At 48.3% G+C, this 25,373-nt stretch overlaps 1 protein-coding gene across 1 annotated transcript in view; it reads right to left on the bottom strand.

Annotated features, from left to right (window-relative positions):
* The window catches only part of LOC131938086 (diacylglycerol kinase delta), a 173,844-nt gene that overhangs the window by 123,840 nt on the left and 24,631 nt on the right, over positions 1-25,373 (bottom strand). Inside the window, exons 4-5 of the mRNA XM_059295982.1 lie at positions 18,679-18,759; positions 11,817-11,921 (exon numbers count right to left, since the gene is read on the bottom strand). Of these exons, the coding sequence (XP_059151965.1) occupies positions 11,817-11,921; positions 18,679-18,759 (186 nt within the window). The remainder of the gene's footprint in view (positions 1-11,816; positions 11,922-18,678; positions 18,760-25,373) is intronic.

Raw genomic sequence — 25,373 nt, 5'->3', positions numbered from 1 at the left:
CCCCTTTTAACACTTTAAACTTTTTTCCTAGTCTGTGTGTGCAACTGGGTTTTAACAAAATACTTAAGTTTGAATGACCACTGAGCAGGCAGGAACACAAATGGTATATATACCGTGCTACAGTGCTAACTCTACTTAACCAAATGGTTTGGTTCAAGTACTAAAACTACACAAATTGTATTGTTTAAAGTGCACACACACAAACCTGTGAATGTGATGATATGCTGGCTATAGCACACACACACACACAAAGACCTGTTGTCATATGTTGGCTATAGCACACACACACGCACACACACACAGACCTGTGGTCATATGTTGGCTATAGCACACACACACACACAGACCTGTGGCCATATGTTGGCTATAGCACACACACACACACAGACCTGTGGCCATATGTTGTCTATAGCACACACACACACACACAGACCTGTGGCCATATGTTGTCTATAGCACACACACACACACAGACCTGTGGCCATATGTTGTCTATAGCACACACACACACACACACACACACACAGACCTGTGGTCATATGTTGGCTATAGCACACACACACACACACACACACACACAGACCTGTGGCCATATGTTGGCTATAGCACACACACACACAGACCTGTGGCCATATGTTGGCTATAGCACACACACACACACACACACAGACCTGTGGCCATATGTTGGCTATAGCACACACACACACACAGACCTGTGGCCATATGTTGGCTATAGCACACACACACACACAGACCTGTGGCCATATGTTGGCTATAGCACACACACACACACACACACACACAGACCTGTGGCCATATGTTGGCTATAGCACACACACACACACAGACCTGTGGCCATATGTTGGCTATAGCACACACACACACACACACACACACAGACCTGTGGCCATATGTTGGCTATAGCACACACACACACACAGACCTGTGGCCATATGTTGGCTATAGCACACACACACACACAGACCTGTGGCCATATGTTGGCTATAGCACACACACACACACACACACACAGACCTGTGGCCATATGTTGGCTATAGCACACACACACACACACACACAGACCTGTGGCCATATGTTGGCTATAGCACACACACACACACACACACACACACAGATCTGTGGCCATATGTTGGCTATAGCACACACACACACACACACACAGACCTGTGGCCATATGTTGGCTATAGCACACACACACACAGACCTGTGGCCATATGTTGGCTATAGCACACACACACACACACACAGACCTGTGGCCATATGTTGGCTATAGCACACACACACACAGACCTGTGGTCATATGTTGGCTATAGCACACACACACACACACACAGACCTGTGGCCATATGTTGGCTATAGCACACACACACACACACAGACCTGTGGTCATATGTTGGCTATAGCACACACACACACACACAGACCTGTGGCCATATGTTGGCTATAGCACACACACACACAGACCTGTGGCCATATGTTGGCTATAGCACACACACACACAGACCTGTGGTCATATGTTGGCTATAGCACACACACACACACACACAGACCTGTGGCCATATGTTGGCTATAGCACACACACACACACACACACAGACCTGTGGTCATATGTTGGCTATAGCACACACACACACACAGACCTGTGGCCATATGTTGGCTATAGCACACACACACACAGACCTGTGGCCATATGTTGGCTATAGCACACACACACACACACACACAGACCTGTGGTCATATGTTGGCTATAGCACACACACACACACAGACCTGTGGCCATATGTTGGCTATAGCACACACACACACACACACACAGACCTGTGGTCATATGTTGGCTATAGCACACACACACACACACAGACCTGTGGTCATATGTTGGCTATAGCACACACACACACACACACAGACCTGTGGTCATATGTTGGCTATAGCACACACACACACACAGACCTGTGGTCATATGTTGGCTATAGCACACACACACACACAGACCTGTGGCCATATGTTGGCTATAGCACACACACACACACACAGACCTGTGGCCATATGTTGGCTATAGCACACACACACACACACAGACCTGTGGTCATATGTTGGCTATAGCACACACTCACACACACACAGACCTGTGGTCATATGTTGGCTATAGCACACACACACACACAGACCTGTGGCCATATGTTGGCTATAGCACACACACACACAGACCTGTGGTCATATGTTGGCTATAGCACACACTCACACACACACAGACCTGTGGTCATATGTTGGCTATAGCACACACACACACACAGACCTGTGGCCATATGTTGGCTATAGCACACACACACACACACACAGACCTGTGGTCATATGTTGGCTATAGCACACACACACACACGTGTGGTAAGTTGGCCAGAGCACAGTAATAAGGTTGTGTATACTACTAGAATACTAACCCACAAACATTGATAATATTGATTGGATAAAAAAAAAAGTCTCAATAAAATCGCCGTAACGACACAGACAATAACCAGGTTTGATCATTGGCTATTCTACCAACAAGATCTCTACTAGATCTACCTAGTTCTAGAATCTAGATCTAGATTCTAGTAGTCCGTAGACCTAAGCTTTATCACTTATCTCTGACATCGCTTACAGATAGACGATACAACTAATGTGAAGATTTGAATAATAGATCTAGATTCTAGATCTAGGGTCGGATAATGGGATTGAAATCTTCACTGGTCAAATTTTTAAATGTGATTTACAATCGATTCACATGTAAACTATTTAGAATCTAGTATTTTGGTCTTTGATGGTGCCATTTCCCCAGACAGGAGAAAAGTTGCTACCTGTTGAACACCTGCATACCACACTGGTTAACAAAACGGTGTCAATTTTTAACTGATTTCATTTCAACCATTGCAAAATTTATAACCCTAGTTTTAAAATATGAACTGATGTCAAAGGCGTCCAGTTTGAAAATTAATCCAGCACTTTTGTATCCAGCAATGTTGACATGATGGCACACCTACACGGCCTACACACGTGACCTCAGCGGCACACCTACACGGCCTACACACGTGACCTCGGCGGCACACCTAGACACGAAGCTTGCTAGCCGATCTAGCGGCGTGGGAGGGGAGAGAACCATCAGCAGTGTTTACAATAACAAAACAGATCGAGATCTAGGAACCAATCTAGTGCTGATCCAGTGCAAGGTTGGAGGTTACAGAACAGTGCGCTGTAGACAGTGTGGGGCTGTAGACTAGACAGTGTGTAGACTAGACAGTCTGTAGACTAGACAGTCTGTAGACTAGACAGTGTGGGCTGTAGACTAGACAGTGTGGGCTGTAGACTAGACAGTGTGGGCTGTAGACTAGACAGTCTGTAGACTAGACAGTCTGTAGACTAGACAGTATGTAGACTAGACAGTCTGTAGACTAGACAGTGTGGGCTGTAGACTAGACAGTCTGTAGACTAGACAGTCTGTAGACTAGACAGTGTGGGGCTGTAGACTAGACAGTGTGGGGCTGTAGACTAGACAGTCTGTAGACTAGACAGTCTGTAGACTAGACAGTCTGTAGACTAGACAGTCTGTAGACTAGACAGTGTGGGGCTGTAGATTAGACAGTCTGTAGACTAGACAGTCTGTAGACTAGACAGTGTGGGGCTGTAGACTAGACAGTGTGGGGCTGTAGACTAGACAGTGTGGGGCTGTAGACTAGACAGTGTGGGGCTGTAGACTAGACAGTGTGGGGCTGTAGACTAGACAGTGTGTAGACTAGACAGTGTGGGGCTGTAGACTAGACAGTGTGGGGCTGTAGACTAGACAGTCTGTAGACTAGACAGTGTGGGGCTGTAGACTAGACAGTGTGGGGCTGGGGCTGTAGACTAGACAGTGTGGGGCTGTAGACTAGACAGTCTGTAGACTAGACAGTGTGGGGCTGTAGACTAGACAGTCTGTAGACTAGACAGTCTGTAGACTAGACAGTCTGTAGACTAGACAGTCTGTAGACTAGACAGTGTGGGGCTGTAGACTAGAGTGTCTGTAGACTAGACAGTCTGTAGACTAGACAGTGTGGGGCTGTAGACTAGACAGTCTGTAGACTAGACAGTGTGGGGCTGTAGACTAGACAGTCTGTAGACTAGACAGTCTGTAGACTAGACAGTCTGTAGACTAGACAGTGTGGGGCTGTAGACTAGACAGTGTGTAGACTAGACAGTCTGTAGACTAGACAGTGTGGGGCTGTAGACTAGACAGTGTGTAGACTAGACAGTGTGGGGCTGTAGACTAGACAGTGTGTAGACTAGACAGTCTGTAGCTGTAGACTAGACAGTGTGGCGCTGTAGACTAGACAGTGTGGGGCTGTAGACTAGACAGTCTGTAGACTAGACAGTGTGGGGCTGTAGACTAGACAGTGTGGGGCTGTAGACTAGACAGTCTGTAGACTAGACAGTGTGGGGCTGTAGACTAGACAGTGTGGGGCTGTAGACTAGACAGTGTGGGGCTGTAGACTAGACAGTGTGGGGCTGTAGACTAGACAGTGTGGGGCTGTAGACTAGACAGTGTGGGGCTGTAGACTAGACAGTGTGGGGCTGTAGACTAGACAGTGTGGGGCTGTAGACTAGACAGTGTGGGGCTGTAGACTAGACAGTGTGGGGCTGTAGACTAGACAGTGTGGGGCTGTAGACTAGACAGTGTGGGGCTGTAGACTAGACAATGTGGGGCTGTAGACTAGACAGTGTGGGGCTGGGGCTGTAGACTAGACAGTGTGGGGCTGGGGCTGTAGACTAGACAGTGTGGGGCTGTAGACTAGACAGTGTGGGGCTGGGGCTGTAGACTAGACAGTGTGGGGCTGGGGCTGTAGACTAGACAGTGTGGGGCTGTAGACTAGACAGTGTGGGGCTGGGGCTGTAGACTAGACAGTGTGGGGCTGGGGCTGTAGACTAGACAGTGTGGGGCTGTAGACTAGACAGTGTGGGGCTGTAGACTAGACAGTGTGGGGCTGTAGACTAGACAGTGTGGGGCTGTAGACTAGACAGTGTGGGGCTGTAGACTAGACAGTCTGTAGACTAGACAGTCTGTAGACTAGACAGTGTGGGGCTGTAGACTAGACAGTGTGTAGACTAGACAGTGTGGGGCTGTAGACTAGACAGTGTGTAGACTAGACAGTCTGTAGCTGTAGACTAGACAGTGTGGCGCTGTAGACTAGACAGTGTGGGGCTGTAGACTAGACAGTCTGTAGACTAGACAGTGTGGGGCTGTAGACTAGACAGTGTGGGGCTGTAGACTAGACAGTGTGGGGCTGTAGACTAGACAGTGTGGGGCTGTAGACTAGACAGTGTGGGGCTGTAGACTAGACAGTGTGGGGCTGTAGACTAGACAGTGTGGGGCTGTAGACTAGACAGTCTGTAGACTAGACAGTGTGGGGCTGTAGACTAGACAGTGTGGGGCTGTAGACTAGACAGTGTGGGGCTGGGGCTGTAGACTAGACAGTGTGGGGCTGTAGACTAGACAGTGTGTAGACTAGACAGTCTGTAGCTGTAGACTAGACAGTGTGGCGCTGTAGACTAGACAGTGTGGGGCTGTAGACTAGACAGTCTGTAGACTAGACAGTGTGGGGCTGTAGACTAGACAGTGTGGGGCTGTAGACTAGACAGTGTGGGGCTGTAGACTAGACAGTGTGGGGCTGTAGACTAGACAGTGTGGGGCTGTAGACTAGACAGTGTGGGGCTGTAGACTAGACAGTGTGGGGCTGGGGCTGTAGACTAGACAGTGTGGGGCTGTAGACTAGACAGTGTGGGGCTGTAGACTAGACAGTGTGGGGCTGTAGACTAGACAGTGTGGGGCTGTAGACTAGACAGTGTGGGGCTGTAGACTAGACAGTGTGGGGCTGGGGCTGTAGACTAGACAGTGTGGGGCTGTAGACTAGACAGTGTGGGGCTGTAGACTAGACAGTGTGGGGCTGGGGCTGTAGACTAGACAGTGTGGGGCTGTAGACTAGACAATGTGGGGCTGTAGACTAGACAGTGTGTAGACTAGACAGTCTGTAGACTAGACAGTGTGGGGCTGTAGACTAGACAGTGTGGGGCTGTAGACTAGACAGTGTGTAGACTAGACAGTCTGTAGACTAGACAGTGTGGGGCTGTAGACTAGACAGTGTGTAGACTAGACAGTGTGGGGCTGTAGACTAGACAGTGTGTAGACTAGACAGTCTGTAGCTGTAGACTAGACAGTGTGGCGCTGTAGACTAGACAGTGTGGGGCTGTAGACTAGACAGTCTGTAGACTAGACAGTGTGGGGCTGTAGACTAGACAGTGTGGGGCTGTAGACTAGACAGTGTGGGGCTGTAGACTAGACAGTGTGGGGCTGTAGACTAGACAGTGTGGGGCTGTAGACTAGACAGTGTGGGGCTGTAGACTAGACAGTGTGGGGCTGTAGACTAGACAGTGTGGGGCTGGGGCTGTAGACTAGACAGTGTGGGGCTGTAGACTAGACAGTGTGGGGCTGTAGACTAGACAGTGTGGGGCTGGGGCTGTAGACTAGACAGTGTGGGGCTGTAGACTAGACAGTGTGGGGCTGTAGACTAGACAGTGTGGGGCTGGGGCTGTAGACTAGACAGTGTGGGGCTGTAGACTAGACAATGTGGGGCTGTAGACTAGACAGTGTGGGGCTGTAGACTAGACAGTGTATAGACTAGACAGTCTGTAGACTAGACAGTGTGGGGCTGTAGACTAGACAGTGTGTAGACTAGACAGTGTGGGGCTGTAGACTAGACAGTGTGTAGACTAGACAGTCTGTAGCTGTAGACTAGACAGTGTGGCGCTGTAGACTAGACAGTGTGGGGCTGTAGACTAGACAGTCTGTAGACTAGACAGTGTGGGGCTGTAGACTAGACAGTGTGGGGCTGTAGACTAGACAGTGTGGGGCTGTAGACTAGACAGTGTGGGGCTGTAGACTAGACAGTGTGGGGCTGTAGACTAGACAGTGTGGGGCTGTAGACTAGACAGTGTGGGGCTGTAGACTAGACAGTGTGGGGCTGTAGACTAGACAGTGTGGGGCTGTAGACTAGACAGTGTGGGGCTGGGGCTGTAGACTAGACAGTGTGGGGCTGTAGACTAGACAGTGTGGGGCTGGGGCTGTAGACTAGACAGTGTGGGGCTGGGGCTGTAGACAGTGTGGGGCTGTAGACTAGACAGTGTGGGGCTGGGGCTGTAGACAGTGTGGGGCTGTAGACTAGACAGTGTGGGGCTGTAGACTAGACAGTGTGGGGCTGTAGACTAGACAGTGTGGGGCTGGGGCTGTAGACAGTGTGGGGCTGTAGACTAGACAGTGTGGGGCTGGGGCTGTAGACAGTGTGGGGCTGTAGACTAGACAGTGTGGGGCTGGGGCTGTAGACTAGACAGTGTGGGGCTGGGGCTGTAGACAGTGTGGGGCTGTAGACTAGACAGTGTGGGGCTGTAGACTAGACAGTGTGGGGCTGTAGACTAGACAGTGTGGGGCTGTAGACTAGACAGTGTGGGGCTGGGGCTGTAGACTAGACAGTGTGGGGCTGTAGACTAGACAGTGTGGGGCTGTAGACTAGACAGTGTGGGGCTGTAGACTAGACAGTGTGGGGCTGTAGACTAGACAGTGTGGGGCTGTAGACTAGACAGTGTGGGGCTGTAGACTAGACAGTGTGGGGCTGGGGCTGTAGACTAGACAGTGTGGGGCTGTAGACTAGACAGTGTGGGGCTGGGGCTGTAGACTAGACAGTGTGGGGCTGGGGCTGTAGACAGTGTGGGGCTGTAGACTAGACAGTGTGGGGCTGGGGCTGTAGACAGTGTGGGGCTGTAGACTAGACAGTGTGGGGCTGTAGACTAGACAGTGTGGGGCTGTAGACTAGACAGTGTGGGGCTGGGGCTGTAGACAGTGTGGGGCTGTAGACTAGACAGTGTGGGGCTGGGGCTGTAGACAGTGTGGGGCTGTAGACTAGACAGTGTGGGGCTGGGGCTGTAGACTAGACAGTGTGGGGCTGGGGCTGTAGACAGTGTGGGGCTGTAGACTAGACAGTGTGGGGCTGTAGACTAGACAGTGTGGGGCTGGGGCTGTAGACTAGACAGTGTGGGGCTGTAGACTAGACAGTGTGGGGCTGGGGCTGTAGACTAGACAGTGTGGGGCTGGGGCTGTAGACAGTGTGGGGCTGTAGACTAGACAGTGTGGGGCTGTAGACTAGACAGTGTGGGGCTGTAGACTAGACAGTGTGGGGCTGTAGACTAGACAGTGTGGGGCTGGGGCTGTAGACTAGACAGTGTGGGGCTGTAGACTAGACAGTGTGGGGCTGTAGACTAGACAGTGTGGGGCTGTAGACTAGACAGTGTGGGGCTGGGGCTGTAGACTAGACAGTGTGGGGCTGTAGACTAGACTGAGTGGGGCTGTAGACTAGACAGTGTGGGGCTGTAGACTAGACAGTGTGGGGCTGTAGACTAGACAGTGTGGGGCTGGGGCTGTAGACTAGACAGTGTGGGGCTGTAGACTAGACAGTGTGGGGCTGTAGACTAGACAGTGTGGGGCTGGGGCTGTAGACTAGACAGTGTGGGGCTGTAGACTAGACAGTGTGGGGCTGTAGACTAGACAATGTGGGGCTGTAGACTAGACAGTGTGGGGCTGTAGACTAGACAGTGTGTAGACTAGACAGTCTGTAGACTAGACAGTGTGGGGCTGTAGACTAGACAGTGTGGGGCTGTAGACTAGACAGTGTGGGGCTGGGGCTGTAGACTAGACAGTGTGGGGCTGTAGACTAGACAGTGTGGGGCTGTAGACTAGACCAGGGGTCTCCAAACTACGGCCCGCGGGCCGGATGCGGCCCGCGATGTCCTCTCATCCGGCCCGCGGAGATCTTTTTGTCCAATGAAAAATCGTTCGTTGGTTATTGCTAAGGAATTTTGCCCAGAAAAATCAAAGAAATGCCTGGAAGAAACTGGCCCCCGAACTGAAATTTTATAGTTAATGCGGCCCTCGGACTGAAAAGTTTGGAGACCCCTGGACTAGACTGAGTGGGGCTGTAGACTAGACAGTGTGGGGCTGTAGACTAGACAGTGTGGGGCTGTAGACTAGACAATGTGGGGCTGTAGACTAGACAGTCTGTAGACTAGACAGTGTGGGGCTGTAGACTAGACAGTGTGGGGCTGTAGACTAGACAGTGTGGGGCTGTAGACTAGACAGTGTGGGGCTGTAGACTAGACAATGTGGGGCTGTAGACTAGACAGTCTGTAGACTAGACAGTGTGGGGCTGTAGACTAGACAGTGTGGGGCTGTAGACTAGACAGTGTGGGGCTGTAGACTAGACAGTGTGGGGCTGTAGACTAGACAGTGTGGGGCTGTAGACTAGACAGTGTGGGGCTGTAGACTAGACAGTGTGGGGCTGTAGACTAGACAGTGTGGGGCTGTAGACTAGACAGTGTGGGGCTGTAGACTAGACAGTGTGGGGCTGTAGACTAGACAGTGTGGGGCTGTAGACTAGACAATGTGGGGCTGTAGACTAGACAGTGTGGGGCTGTAGACTAGACAGTGTGGGGCTGTAGACTAGACAATGTGGGGCTGTAGACTAGACAGTGTGGGGCTGTAGACTAGACAGTGTGGGGCTGTAGACTAGACAATGTGGGGCTGTAGACTAGACAGTGTGGGGCTGTAGACTAGACAGTGTGGGGCTGTAGACTAGACAGTGTGGGGCTGTAGACTAGACAATGTGGGGCTGTAGACTAGACAGTGTGGGGCTGTAGACTAGACAGTCTGTAGACTAGACAGTGTGGGGCTGTAGACTAGACAGTGTGGGGCTGTAGACTAGACAGTGTGGGGCTGTAGACTAGACAGTGTGGGGCTGTAGACTAGACAGTGTGGGGCTGTAGACTAGACAGTGTGGGGCTGTAGACTAGACAATGTGGGGCTGTAGACTAGACTGAGTGGGGCTGTAGACTAGACAGTCTGTAGACTAGACAGTGTGGGGCTGTAGACTAGACAGTGTGGGGCTGTAGACTAGACAGTGTGGGGCTGTAGACTAGACAGTGTGGGGCTGTAGACTAGACAGTGTGGGGCTGTAGACTAGACAGTGTGGGGCTGTAGACTAGACAGTGTGGGGCTGTAGACTACACAATGTGGGGCTGTAGACTAGACAGTGTGGGGCTGTAGACTAGACAGTGTGGGGCTGTAGACTAGACAATGTGGGGCTGTAGACTAGACAGTGTGGGGCTGTAGACTAGACTGAGTGGGGCTGTAGACTAGACAGTGTGGGGCTGTAGACTAGACAGTGTGGGGCTGTAGACTAGACTGAGTGGGGCTGTAGACTAGACAGTGTGGGGCTGTAGACTAGACAGTCTGTAGACTAGACAGTCTGTAGACTAGACAGTGTGGGGCTGTAGACTAGACTGAGTGGGGCTGTAGACTAGACAGTGTGGGGCTGTAGACTAGACAGTGTGGGGCTGTAGACTAGACTGAGTGGGGCTGTAGACTAGACAGTGTGGGGCTGTAGACTAGACAGTCTGTAGACTAGACAGTCTGTAGACTAGACAGTCTGTAGACTAGACTGAGTGGGGCTGTAGACTAGACAGTGTGGGGCTGTAGACTAGACAGTGTGGGGCTGTAGACTAGACTGAGTGGGGCTGTAGACTAGACAGTGTGGGGCTGTAGACTAGACTGAGTGGGGCTGTAGACTAGACAGTGTGGGGCTGTAGACTAGACAGTGTGGGGCTGTAGACTAGACAGTGTGGGGCTGTAGACTAGACAGTGTGGGGCTGTAGACTAGACAGTGTGGGGCTGTAGACTAGACAGTGTGGGGCTGTAGACTAGACAGTGTGGGGCTGTAGACTAGACAGTGTGGGGCTGTAGACTAGACAGTGTGGGGCTGTAGACTAGACTGAGTGGGGCTGTAGACTAGACAGTGTGGGGCTGTAGACTAGACAGTCTGTAGACTAGACAGTCTGTAGACTAGACAGTCTGTAGACTAGACTGAGTGGGGCTGTAGACTAGACAGTGTGGGGCTGTAGACTAGACAGTGTGGGGCTGTAGACTAGACTGAGTGGGGCTGTAGACTAGACAGTGTGGGGCTGTAGACTAGACTGAGTGGGGCTGTAGACTAGACAGTGTGGGGCTGTAGACTAGACAGTGTGGGGCTGTAGACTAGACAGTGTGGGGCTGTAGACTAGACAGTGTGGGGCTGTAGACTAGACAGTGTGGGGCTGTAGACTAGACAGTGTGGGGCTGTAGACTAGACAGTGTGGGGCTGTAGACTAGACAGTGTGGGGCTGTAGACTAGACAGTGTGGGGCTGTAGACTAGACAGTGTGGGGCTGTAGACTAGACAGTGTGGGGCTGTAAACTAGACAGTGTGGGGCTGTAGACTAGACAGTGTGGGGCTGTAGACTAGACAGTGTGGGGCTGTAGACTAGACAGTGTGGGGCTGTAGACTAGACAGTGTGGGGCTGTAGACTAGACAGTGTGGGGCTGTAGACTAGACAGTGTGGGGCTGTAGACTAGACAGTGTGGGGCTGGGGCTGTAGACTAGACAATGTGGGGCTGTAGACTAGACAGTGTGGGGCTGTAGACTAGACAGTGTGGGGCTGTAGCTCAATCGGGAAATTGAAAGTGGATAAAATTAAAATTCCAAGATTTGAGGAGGCACACACACACAGACACACACACATATACTGAGTAAACTAAAAGCCTTTAAAAAATAAAAATGGGGAAATCGTGGAAGTGGGGAGCGAGGACAATAATGGCATTGATCATCAGGCAAACTTTAAAGGATTTCAGCAGAGAATGTTATTACTACTTACTTCATAGTATTCTTTGTTGGCTGCCATTTTAAGGGCGTTAATCCACTCTTCCATGTCCCTTCTGCTCTCAGCACACACAATAATGTTTCGTGATGGGGTGATCACCTGAGGACACACAATCTCATGATGACATCAACTTTAATCTTATGATGATAACAACTTTAATCTCATGATGACATCAACTTTAAATCTCATGATAACATCAACTTTAAATCTCTTGATAACATCAACTTTAATCTCATGATAACATCAACTTTAATCTCATGATGACATCAACTTTAATCTCATGATAACATCAACTTTAAATCTCATGATGACATCAACTTTAAATGTCATGTAAACATCAAATTTTAATTTGACGAAATCAATAATTTGAAGAACTTCGAATCATACTGGAGTAGCCAAGCCGTACACTCCCTTGGTGACGCTTCTGTTGACAAATGATCTGTGACTAGTTATTTTATCATAACACACGTATGTTCTCTTAAGTTAGGAGACGATATTAATGTGACGCTACTGTTGACAAATGATCTGTGACTAGTTATTTTATCATAACACACGTATGTTCTCTTAAGTTAGGAGACGATATTAATGTGACGCTACTGTTGACAAATGATCTGTGACTAGTTATTTTATCATAACACACGTATGTTCTCTTAAGTTAGGAGACGATATTAATGTGACGCTACTGTTGACAAATGATCTGTGACTAGTTATTTTATCATAACACACGTATGTTCTCTTAAGTTAGGAGACGATATTAATGTGGCGCTACTGTTGACAAATGATCTGTGACTAGTTATTTTATCATAACACACGTATGTTCTCTTAAGTTAGGAGACGATATTAATGTGACGCTACTGTTGACAAATGATCTGTGACTAGTTATTTTATCATAACACACGTATGTTCTCTTAAGTTAGGAGACGATATTAATGTGACGCTACTGTTGACAAATGATCTGTGACTAGTTATTTTATCATAACACACGTATGTTCTCTTAAGTTAGGAGACGATATAAATTGGCGGGCCGCTCAGATCACGGTGTTGTGCGCTCTTATAGTCTTAGGGCCCTCATAAATGCCACCCCTCCCCAACCCACCCCATAAACCCCCTCAGGTTACCGCAATGAACCATTCCAATTGAACCGGTCTCTGCGAACTTCTAAAAGGAGCTGTATAACTGTAAACTATCAGCGGCTGTTACAGGCTGTATCGTCAAAGTAAGCCAAAAATGTATAAAGAACCAAAAGCATTTATTTTCAATAGACTAAGTTCTAAGGTAATTTGTACTGCTGTACCTTGATTTTAGAACATCTCACGACAGAGCTCTAGGCAATATTAAGAGTTGAACTCAATACACCTAGATCTAGAGACGCTACTCATAAAGAGTGAACTCACCTAACTCCATAAGTTCTATGGCTTCATTTCCAATGGAATTCATATTGTCTTCTTCCCTGAGCTCAGGCCGGACAACACAGAGAAACACCCGTGTGTGTTGTCATATTTCTGCTGCACCTGACACAAGCACAACTGTGTCGCACTCACACGCTCTGCCTGCGGGAAGCCTCCATCTTGGGAGGACAGACACAGCGTCACAGCACGGTCGTCGCGTGCTGCTGCGTGAGCTAACAGGCTGGGAGCAGGGGGGGGGGGGCGTAGGTGGGGGTAAGTGAGGTGAGGACAGCGCAACAATTCTAACAGATTCCAGTAGTTGTGTGGTGGGGGGGGGGCGTAGGTGGGGGTAAGTGAGGTGAGGACAGCGCAACTATTCTAACAGATTCCAGCAGTTGTGTGGTGTGTGTGGGGGGCGTAGGTGGGGGTGAGTGAGGTGAGGACAGCGCAACAATTCTAACAGATTCCAGCAGTTGTGTGGTGTGTGTGGGGGGCGTAGGTGGGGGTGAGTGAGGTGAGGACAGCGCAACAATGCTAACAGATTCCAGCAGTTGTGTGGTGTGTGTGGGGGGCGTAGGTGGGGGTGAGTGAGGTGAGGACAGCGCAACAATTCTAACAGATTCCAGCAGTTGTGTGGTGGGGGGGGGGGGCGTAGGTGGGGGTAAGTGAGGTGAGGACAGCGCAACAATTCTAACAGATTCCAGCAGTTGTGTGGTGGGGGGGGGGGGGCGTAGATGGGGGTAAGTGAGGTGAGGACAGCGCAACTATTCTAACAGATTCCAGCAGTTGTGTGGTGTGTGTGGGGGGCGTAGGTGGGGGTGAGTGAGGTGAGGACAGCGCAACAATTCTAACAGATTCCAGCAGTTTTGTGGTGTGTGTGGGGGGCGTAGGTGGGGGTGAGTGAGGTGAGGACAGCGCAACAATTCTAACAGATTCCAGCAGTTGTGTGGTGTGTGTGGGGGGCGTAGGTGGGGGTGAGTGAGGTGAGGACAGCGCAACAATTCTAACAGATTCCAGCAGTTGTGTGGTGTGTGTGGGGGGCGTAGGTGGGGGTGAGTGAGGTGAGGACAGCGCAACAATTCTAACAGATTCCAGCAGTTGTGTGGTGTGGGGGGGCGTAGGTGGGGGTAAGTGAGGTGAGGACAGCGCAACAATTCTAACAGATTCCAGCAGTTGTGTGGTGTGGGGGGGCGTAGGTGGGGGTAAGTGAGGTGAGGACAGCGCAACAATTCTAACAGATTCCAGCAGTTTTGTGGTGTGTGTGGGGGGGGGGGGCGTAGGTGGGGGTAAGTGAGGTGAGGACAGCGCGACTATTCTAACAGATTCCAGCAGTTGTGTGGTGTGGGGGGGGGGGGGGCGTAGGTGGGGGTAAGTGAGGTGATGACAGCGCAACAATTCTAACAGATTCCAGCAGTTGTGTGGTGTGTGTGTGGGGGGGGCGTAGGTGGGGGTAAGTGAGATGAGGACATCGCAACTATTCTAACAGATTCCAGCAGTTGTGTGGTGTGTGGTGTGGGGGGGGGGGGCGTAGGTGGGGGTAAGTGAGGTGAGGACAGCGCAACCATTCTAACAGATTCAAGCAGTTGTGTGGTGTGGGGGGGGGGGGGCGTAGGTGGGGGTAAGTGAGGTGAGGACAGCGCAACAATTCTAACAGATTCCAGCAGTTGTGTGGTGTGGGGGGGGGGGGCGTAGGTGGGGGTAAGTGAGGTGAAGACAGCGCAACAATTCTAACAGATTCCAGCAGTTTTGTGGTGTGTGTGTGGGGGGGGGGGCGTAGGTGGGGGTAAGTGAGGTGAGGACAGCGCAACTATTCTAACAGATTCCAGCAGTTGTGTGGTGTGTGGTGTGGGGGGGGGGGGGGCGTAGGTGGGGGTAAGTGAGGTGAGGACAGCGCAACAATTCTAACAGATTCCAGCAGTTGTGTGGTGTGGGGGGGGCGTAGGTGGGGGCAAGTGAGGTGAGGACAGCGCAACTATTCTAACAGATTCCAGCAGTTGTGTGGTGTGTGGTGTGGGGGGGGGGGCGTAGGTGGGGGTAAGTGAGGTGAGGACAGCGCAACAATTCTAAAGATTCCAGCAGTTGTGTGGTGTGGGGGGGGGGGCGTAGGTGGGGGCAAGTGAGGTGAGGACAGCGCAACAATTCTAACAGATTCCATCAGTTGTGTGGTGTGTGTGGGGGGGGGGCGTGGAGGCGGAGAGTGAGGTGAGGACAGCGCAACAATTCTAACAGATTCCAGCAGTTGTGTGGTGTGGGTGGGGGGCGTAGGTGGGGGTAAGTGAGGTGAGGACAGCGCAACAATTCTAACAGATTCCATCAGTTGTGTGGTGTGTGTGGGGGGGGGGGGCGTGGAGGCGGAGAGTGAGGTGAGGACAGCGCAACAATTCTAACAACAGATTCCAGCAGTTGTGTGGTGTGTGTGTGGGGGGGGGGGGGCGTGGAGGCGGAGAGTGAGGTGAGGACAGCGCAACAATTCTAACAACAGATTCCAGCAGTTGTGTGGTGTGTGTGTGGGGGGGGGGGGGGCGTGGAGGCGGAGAGTGAGGTGAGGACAGCGCAACAATTCTAACAACAGATTCCAGCAGTTGTGTGGTGTGTGGGGGGGGGGGTGCGTGGAGGCGGAGAGTGAGGTGAGGACAGCGCAACAATTCTAACAACAGATTTCAGCAGTTGTGTGGTGTGTGTGTGGGGGGGGGGGGGCGTGGAGGCGGAGAGTGAGGTGAGGACAGCGCAACAATTCTAACAACAGATTTCAGCAGTTGTGTGGTGTGTGTGTGTGGGGGGGGGGGGCGTGGAGGCGGAGAGTGAGGTGACTACATCAGTACGATATCCACATTTTATCTACTTCATCGCACTTCAAACCCACACTTGACTAACATTAAAACACCACATTTCCCATATCCCACTTCTACAACACTCACGCAATCCTCCCCACTACCCTTTAAGTTTAAGCTCCCATTAGACATCCTAAACCATACACACCACCCTACATGCCACATTGCACTTCCAATACACCAAACTACACAAAACCCACAGAAAAACATCCGTCAGGCATCTCTTTGGGGGGGGGGGGGGGTGTTCTACAGCCCTTCTACCGCCCCATCAAACGAAATAGAATTAAATATAGAAAATATATACTTTTAACAGTGCCCGCTCCCCCCCCCCTCCCAGGAGTAAAAAGTCTGAAAGAAACACTAGTCAAATTTGTATGTAGACCCTACATCTAGACCCTTTTCCTACTTTAAGCCACTAAACTTCAATCATGCAGATAGTGTTTCTTTCAGACTTTTTTATTCTCCGGGGGGGGGGGGGGGGGACGGACGAGGTAAAAATATATGATTCATTTGTCTGCATATATTTTCTAAATAAATTCTATTTTGATCGGGGCGTGAGGGGAGGAATTCTACAATCAATATCATTATGTTGTGTGTACTTTTCCGGCTTTAGAACTGTACATATTTCATTGCGTTTTGAAAATTACATATGCTCCATGTGACGCCTTGGTCGTCGTTCACTAAGCATCTTTTAAATTTCCTTGTGTTTTCTCTAAAGCGTTCCGGACAGACAGACAGAATAGCGAACTAATGTAGTGATACTTAACAAAAACACGTAGGGTAGCAATTTGGGATTTGTGGCATTTAATATTTCAATGGAAAAAACTGTCCACATCTGGTGTATGGATATGAACATTATCTCGAACTTCAGCTTGTTTAAATTTTGTATCTGATTGTGTTAGCATCTTAGCACCCTGAATTTACAAACTAACACGAGCTGCTGACTTGCTGTTCATGATTAAAAGAATTTGAGACTCTCGGTCCCATGGACTGATTCATTTGTCTGCATGCTAGACTCTCGGTCCCATTGACTGATTCATTTGTCTGCATGCTAGACTCTCGGTCCCATGGACTGATTCATTTGTCTGCATGCTAGACTCTCGGTCCCATGGACTGATTCATTTGTCTGCATGCTAGACTCTCGGTCCCATGGACTGATTCATTTGTCTGCATGCTAGACTCTCGGTCCCTTGACCTGATTCATTTGTCTGCATGCTAGACTCTCGGTCCCATGGGCTGATTCATTTGTCTGCATGCTAGACTCTCGGTCCCATGGACTGATTCATTTGTCTGCATGCTAGACTCTCGGTCCCATGGACTGATTCATTTGTCTGCATGCTAGACTCTCGGTCCCATGGACTGATTCATTTGTCTGCATGCTAGACTCTCGGTCCCATGGACTGATTCATTTGTCTGCATGCTAGACTCTCGGTCCCATGGACTGATTCATTTATCTGCATGCTAGACTCTCGGTCCCATGGACTAATTCATTTGTCTGCATGCTAGACTCTCGGTCCCATGACCTGATTCATTTGTCTGCATGCTAGACTCTCGGTCCCATGGACTAATTCATTTGTCTGCATGCTAGACTCTCGGTCCCATGGACTAATTCATTTGTCTGCATGCTAGACTCTCGGTCCCATGGACTGATTCATTTGTCTGCATGCTAGACTCTCGGTCCCATGGACTAATTCATTTGTCTGCATGCTAGACTCTCGGTCCCATGGACTAATTCATTTGTCTGCATGCTAGACTCTCGGTCCCATGGACTGATTCATTTGTCTGCATGCTAGACTCTCGGTCCCATGACCTGATTCATTTGTCTGCATGCTAGACTCTCGGTCCCATGGACTAATTCATTTGTCTGCATGCTAGACTCTCGGTCCCATGGACTAATCCATTTGTCTGCATGCTAGACTCTCGGTCCCATGGACTGATTCATTTGTCTGCATGCTAGACTCTCGGTCCCATGGACTGATTCATTTGTCTGCATGCTAGACTCTCGGTCCCATGTTCCTGCTGGCCATAGACTGGATTATGAAGATGTTAACAGAGAGAAAAAAAGCGAAACGGTATGCAGTTTTTGGAACCAACTGGATGACCTGGACTGATGACGACCTGGCCCTTCTTTCCCACACACAACAGCAAATGCAAGATAAAATCAACAGTTATGCTAATGTTTCTACATGCCTGAGCCTAAACATTCAGAGAGGGAAGAGTAAACTGCTCAAGGTCAATGCATCAAGCAGCACCCCTATAACATTGGCAGATGAAGTAGGGCCGGACAGAAGCAGACATGAAAATAAGGACGGGCAAGGCAAGAGCAGCCTTCAACTTCAACTAACTAAAAGAATTTTGGGGTTCTGGAGGTTTAACCCTTGGAAAAAAAATCCTTGTCTTAAACACACTAGTTGAACCTGTTTTACCCAATGGAGCTGAAACATGGAGAATAACTGCCACAAATAAAAAGAAGATCCAATCATTTATAAACTCATGCGTCAGATGGATCCTTCGAATACGCTGGCCTAAAACCATACAAAATTCGGGAGTGTGTGTATATATACAAACACACCCATTCACGCACGCACACACACACACTCTAAAGCATGAGACTACAACAAGAGCTAATAAGCTTACCTGAAAGCTGTGGTTAATATTCCTTGTGCTACACTCAGCAACACTAAGATTAGTGATGTCAATCTCATTGAATATGGCAGACTAAAGACAGAGATATAAATAGAACATTGAACACATGAAAATTATTATCCATGTAACATCACTTGCACATCATTACAAATAGCTATGTAAAAGATTACCATAAAATAATTGTGATAAAGAAACGAATTTTAAATCATTTAATGCTAAAAATATACTAAGATTTGTGTACAATGTTTAATGAATTACAGTAATTTCCCTACCTTTAACAAAAATAATATATTTTCAAATTTAATTTACAACAATTACAACTGGAGGGACTGGGTTAGACCTAATGTTTTTTACACCCATCCATCTACATATATACATACAAACATTATATATGTTATATATATATATATATATATATATATATATATATATATATATATATATATATATATATACATATATATACATATATATACATATATATACGTATATATACATATATATACATATATATACGTATATATATATATATATATATATATATATATATATATATATATATATATATATATATATATATATATATATATATATATATATATATATATATATACAAAATAGATCTTGTACAATGCTGTATAACTAAATCAAAGACTAAAACATCAAAAGACTTCCAAAGCCCATAAGTACGGTATATTCCACATAAAACATTTCAGTTCTAGATCCTACTTATCTAGTCTGGGTTTATACTTGGTACCTGCCTGAATCAGAGTTTAGTCTAACGTATCGCAAGTGCTTTCTGGTCGTACTGACTGGTTGTGTTTTGTGGGGTCCCTAACCCTAACCCTAACCCTTAGCTGTCGATGTACCAGTCCATCCTCCCCTGCACATCATTCTCATAAAATAACAATTGTTGCTACTCTCTGTCCCACGCCTTGGTCAAGCCCTGCTCAGCTCCAGTTACAATGACCAGCGGGTCGCTATTCAACATGCAGGTGTTAAGATCCAATCGGTGGTCTGGGCGGTCTAGCCCCTTCCTGACCAGCAATCCGCTATAAACAATGGTGATAGCTTTCTTGACCTTACAGGCCACGCCCAGGTACATAAATGAGTTACAGGTGATGCAGGTCAAATCCTGAGGGTGGCTGTGATATCCCCATCCCCAAGATAGCAGAGTAACTATTGGTTGTATCTTTCCCCTATATATATATATGTAACGAGACTATTTGCCTGTAGTGCCAAATGTTAACGAGTTCTGCTCGACAACGCCAAATGTTACCGAGTCTAACCACTCATTCTACACAACATCGACCACAGTATAGATACTCGAAGATGCAGGTTCGCTATTGATCCTTTTATTACATGAATCAAAGAAATGCTTCACAATAATATAATGAATCAAAAGGAATGATTCACAATAATAGTCTGAATCAACTGACCCCCAACAGTCCTCACTAGTCTTCACATAACTGAATGCACATGTCTATCGTCCTTCTTAACACAATACGGCTAACCCGTTCAATAACCAACTTGATACTGCCTCACTGACTGACTGATCGAGAGAGAGAGACCGAGAGAGAGCCGTCGCCTTCCTATATATCCCCTTCGTATTCGTAATCGTATTCGGTTCTATCATAGTTATGTCCAATCCGATTATCTCGCCTTCCGATTACTACGCAGTTGTCTCATCAGTCCGATTAATATAACATCTGCATCCTGTCACATCAAAGTTGACAGACCGTATTGCGTTCTTATTGTATCGCTTCCCAAGATACTACGCCTTGGCTTTCTGATCGTTATCAGCCAACACCTGCGTTATTGCATCAGTCGTGTCAAAGTTGACAGCGCTGTACTGCGTTCTTATGTCTCTGGTAACTTCCCCTAGTTACATCCACCCCTGCCTTTTTTTGTGTGTTATCAACCACAAACAACGCTTGGCAGGTGCAGTCCTTCAAAGTCAATCGCACCACCGTAAAAAAAATTTATTGTTCCACTCACTGTCAATGTCGTCACCTTCGTATAAGATTGACAGTTATCCCTATTTCACATATCAAATGTGTCTACATCATCTTCCTCAGACACAAAACAGTTCTAGAATTCACATCCACCTTTTTTCGTTTGGTGCTTTCACCAGTTCACTTTTATGGCTTTTTGAACAGTCTGTTCTCATACCAGCGCGACCATGAAAGAATTGATGGTTGCTGACAAAAAATTTCGTATTCTTTCTGTTTCTCAAACTTCTCCGCGGACCACTTATCTGATGGTCTACTGTCTCTCTGCTTCTGGGAGGAACGGGATCCTCTTCGTTGCCGTTATCCTCCACTTGTGTATCGCTGTTGTTCTGTTGATGGTGACATGGTTCCGGGATGGGTATGTGAATTTCCGTTATAGTTTCCGGTTCCCTAATTGTCTTGGGTTTCCTTGTGTGTAACTGCTCTTCTTGACCATGACAATATTTCTTTAATTGAGCAATATTCGCCCACCGATCCGGTTTGGTGTGATCGATGGGTCTTATCTTAAAGGGGCCACCTGCTACTTTAGGCATCTCCACGACTTGCCATATCTCCTGTCCCCAGAGGTCGTGGATTTTGTTTCTGCCTAACGGGTGGCTACGCAGTAATACCCTGTCGTTCAGTTTGAGTGGCGGGTCCTTTGTCTGAACCGGCGGTTCCCTTCGCCGTGCTTCATGTTCTAGTCTTTCCTGTACTACCCTGTACATTTCTCTAATTCGTCTCATATGTTCATTCACATATTCCAGTGCCGTGTATGAGCCAGTCATACTCTCCTTTTTTCCTAGGAACAAGTCAAGAGGGAGTCGAGCCTCCCGTCCGAACAGCAACATGTGTGGCGAAAAGCCGGTTGTGGCATGGGGGGTGCAGTTGTATAGATATACCAACTCTGGGAGAAAATCAGGCCAACGTTTTTTCTGTTCAGGTTCTAGAGTACGCAGCAAATCATGCATGCTGCGGTTGAACCGCTCGCACTGTCCGTTTCCTTTCGGATTAAATGTGGTTGTTCTAGATTTGTTGATCCCGTAGTGGCTGCACAGTTGGTTAATTACTTCTGACTCGAAGGCCCTTCCTTGGTCAGAGTGTAATTGTCTTGGTATGCCATATTTGATGAACCAATGTTCTATTAAGACCTTTGCCACTGTTTTGGCAGTCTGATCTCGTGTGGGCACCGCCACAGTCCATTTGGTGAATACATCAGTCATTACCAACACATGTTCCGTCCCATCCGATGATTGCTCCAACGACGTAAAGTCCATAGCCACAATCTCTAGTGGTTTTGTCGCCAGTAGGTGTCCTGATGGCTGTCTCATTTTGACAACTGGCATTTTCGCATGCTGACACCTCACACAAGCCTCACAATGGCGTTTGACCTCCATTTCCATATTGGGCCAGTAACACCTCCGTCGTAATATTTTGTGCGTCCTGTCCTGACCCTGGTGTCCTGCCCTGTCATGTGCCAACCTTAGCACTTCTTCTCGTAATTGTCCAGGCACCACCACCTGGTGTATTGTCCCATCAATTTGGTCATGAATTCTCCGCATGAGAACACCATCCTTTATACTGAGACGGTCCCACTGACTCAGTATTTTCTTTGTTTCTCGACCAAATTGTTCTCTTTCCCTTCTTCCTGGGAATTTTTGTTCCTGGACGTGTTTCAACAGCGGCTGTAAGCCACTATCCGTTCTCTGGGCATCTCTTATCTCTTTGTAATTAAGGCAATTAAAATCACTAATGTCCATATGTCCGGGCTCTGTGGAAATGTGCTCCACCCCGGTCTGTCCGTCCTGCATCACTTGCACCCCGTGAGGGATATCTGTTGACGCTCTGACCTCACATATTCCTGTCAGCGTTTCTTCCTCATCGCCCGGTCTCTCGTAAGGATTCCTTGATAAGGCGTCCGCATTGCCATTGGACCGCCCCGGGCGATATTTTATCTCTAGGTCAAAGAGTGCCAATTCTGCTGCCCATCGCTGTTCGATGGATCCCAACTTTGCTGTCTTTAGGTGACTCAAGGGGTTATTGTCAGTGTATACCACACATTTAGCACCTAATAGATAGTCCCTGAATTTTTCAGTCACAGCCCATTTTAATGTCAAAAGTTCTAGTTTCATGGCGCTGTAATTTGTCATGTTCTTCTCTGATTCCTTCAGAGCTCGACTGGCATACGCAATAACCCTGAAACCTTGCTTTTGTTGTTGTGATAGCACAGCTCCCAGACCTTTAGAGCTGGCGTCAATTTCTAGCCGAAATGGTTTGTCAAAGTCCGCGTATCCTAATATCGGCGCTTCTGTCAAAGCCTTTTTCAAGAGCTTAAACGAGTTCAGGCATTCCTCAGTCCATAATTCACCTATCAGTTGTGTTTTGCCTTTCTTTTTCTCCTTACTGTGTTTCTTTGTCATTTTGTTTACCAAGTCATGCAATGGTGCGGCAATTTTTGCAAAACCAGGCACAAATTTTCTATAATATGAAGCAAAGCCCAAGAATGATCTGACCTCTACTGTAGTTGTTGGCTGTTTCCATTCTTTAACAGCTGCAATTTTATCTGGGTCAGTGGCGATGCCATCCGCCGAAATCACATAACCCAAAAAATGTACCGATTTCAGACCGAAGCAGCATTTGTCTGGGTTCAGCTTTACTCCTATCTCCCTAAGACGGAGAAACACTTGTTCTAATCTTTTTAGATGGTCCTCCCAAGTTTTTGAGTAAACTAGTATATCATCCAAGTACACCAACATTATTTGAAATAGAAAGTCACTCATAGCACTCTGCATTACTCGCTGGAATGTAGCAGGCGCATACGGGTCCACTCGTACAGTCCCAGTGGAGAAATAAATGCAGTCTTATGTTGATCGTTGGGGTGCATGGCCACTTGGTGGTAGCCGCTAGCCAAATCTAAGGTAGAAAAAAATCTTGCTCCCCCCAACGCATCAAGACATTCATCAATACGAGGCAAGGGGAATGCATCCCTTCTTGTGATATTGTTCAATTTCCGGTAATCACAACACAGTCTTATCTCCCCCGACTTCTTTTTTACCACTACTATCGGTGCCGCATACGGGCTCGTGCTGGTTGTAATAATTCCCTTTTTTAGTAGATCGTTCAGGTGTGCTTTCACCGCAGAGTAGTGACTTGGTGGTAATCTTCGATAAGGTTGCGCCACCGGCTTGTCTTGTAGTAAGGGTATCTGGTGTTTTATTACTTCCGTGTAACCCAAATCACCCTCGTACGAGGCAAATATATCCCTGTACTTATTCAGCAATTCATTTAGTTTTGGGTCCTCAGTTTCCGGGAATGTATATGATCAGCCATCCTCTTTCTTCACCTCGGCCGTCACATTGACCGACCTAATTGTTACTTCATTACTGCTGGTATTGCTCAGTTCGATGCACTGTGCCGACCTTTGTACCTCGACGTTCTGTGGTACTCCTACCAGAGTGTTAGGCGGTATAAAAATTTCCTCATCCAAAACATTTGCCACTAATCCTTGAACTAGTCCATTTTCCGCTGATGTGTATGTCCGCAGTAACACGACGCCTGCCCTCAGTGCGGCGCCACATGGTTCTATCATCACATCACCATTCACGCTTCTGTCACCAATTTGTAATGTGATTGCCTTGACCGTGTTTGCCGGGACTGATGTCCTTCCTCTGGTCTTGGCAAACCTGGGCAACTTGGATCCCCGACCTGGTGTGGTCGATCCGACAATATTTGTAAGAAATTCTGGCAACTGGCCAAGAATATTCATGCCCAACAGGCAAGGTATATTTGACACATTTGTCTCTAGGTTGTGTTTCGTAACGAACACCCCAACCTGCTTCAACCTATGTCCCGCCACCACGACATCCGCCAGAAAATAACCACAGTATGGAATGGTTAGTCCATTAGCTGCCGTCAGGCGCATGCATGTGTCAGACCTCAACCTATGGTCTTTTCCTTTCATCCATTTGGTGTAAAAATTTTCCGTAATTGTCGTCACCTGGGAGCCTGTATCCACAATTGCCTTCACCGCGATGTCCCCGATCGTAATCATCATTTCGGGACAGACTCCCATCATTTTGTTTCTTGGGCCATAACCTCGCCCCTCTGTAGCCTGACCCTGCCTTACAGAGGACGACCGTTTCACCGGACAGTACCGTGCCATATGTCCGGGTTGTGAACAGGACAAGCAAATTGGTCGACCGTCAGCCGTCCACCGGAGCGATGGACCGGCGGGTCGCGGCTGTCCAACCCGTCCCTGTTTTGTCCCGTTTTTGCCCTGATTCTCAGCTGTTGACCTGCTTTCTAACCTCTCCAATCGTTGGTCAACCTTATCCAGGTGGGCCAACAGTTGAGCCATCATGGTTTCCATCGTGCCGGTCCCTGTGGGTGGGGATTGTTTCTGTTCCGGCACAGAGACTTTGTCTACCGAACAGTTCGATTGGTCCTCATCCTCGGACCTGCGGATCGCTGAGTTCCTGACCTGAAGGAAGGTCAACTGCGGGTCTTTGTGGACCTCCTCTTTCAACTCTCTCCTTAAGATCGGGGTTGCTAGCCCCTCGATGAAATGGTCCCTCAGTAGGCGTACATCAATGTCAGGTGTTTTGCCCTTTACCGAATCAAAGGCCCTGTTCATTCGGTGTGAATACTCCATCACACTCTCCGCCATTCTCTGCTTTAAGCCTACGAACCCCGATA

This window comes from Physella acuta, unplaced genomic scaffold (assembly GCF_028476545.2).
Source record: "Physella acuta isolate Inbredline_101_S28 unplaced genomic scaffold, ASM2847654v3 ptg000233l, whole genome shotgun sequence".
Classification (NCBI taxonomy): Eukaryota; Metazoa; Mollusca; class Gastropoda; family Physidae; genus Physella; species Physella acuta.
The sequence above is the reverse complement of the archived record's forward strand: the minus strand, read 5'-3'. Positions and strand labels throughout refer to the sequence as shown.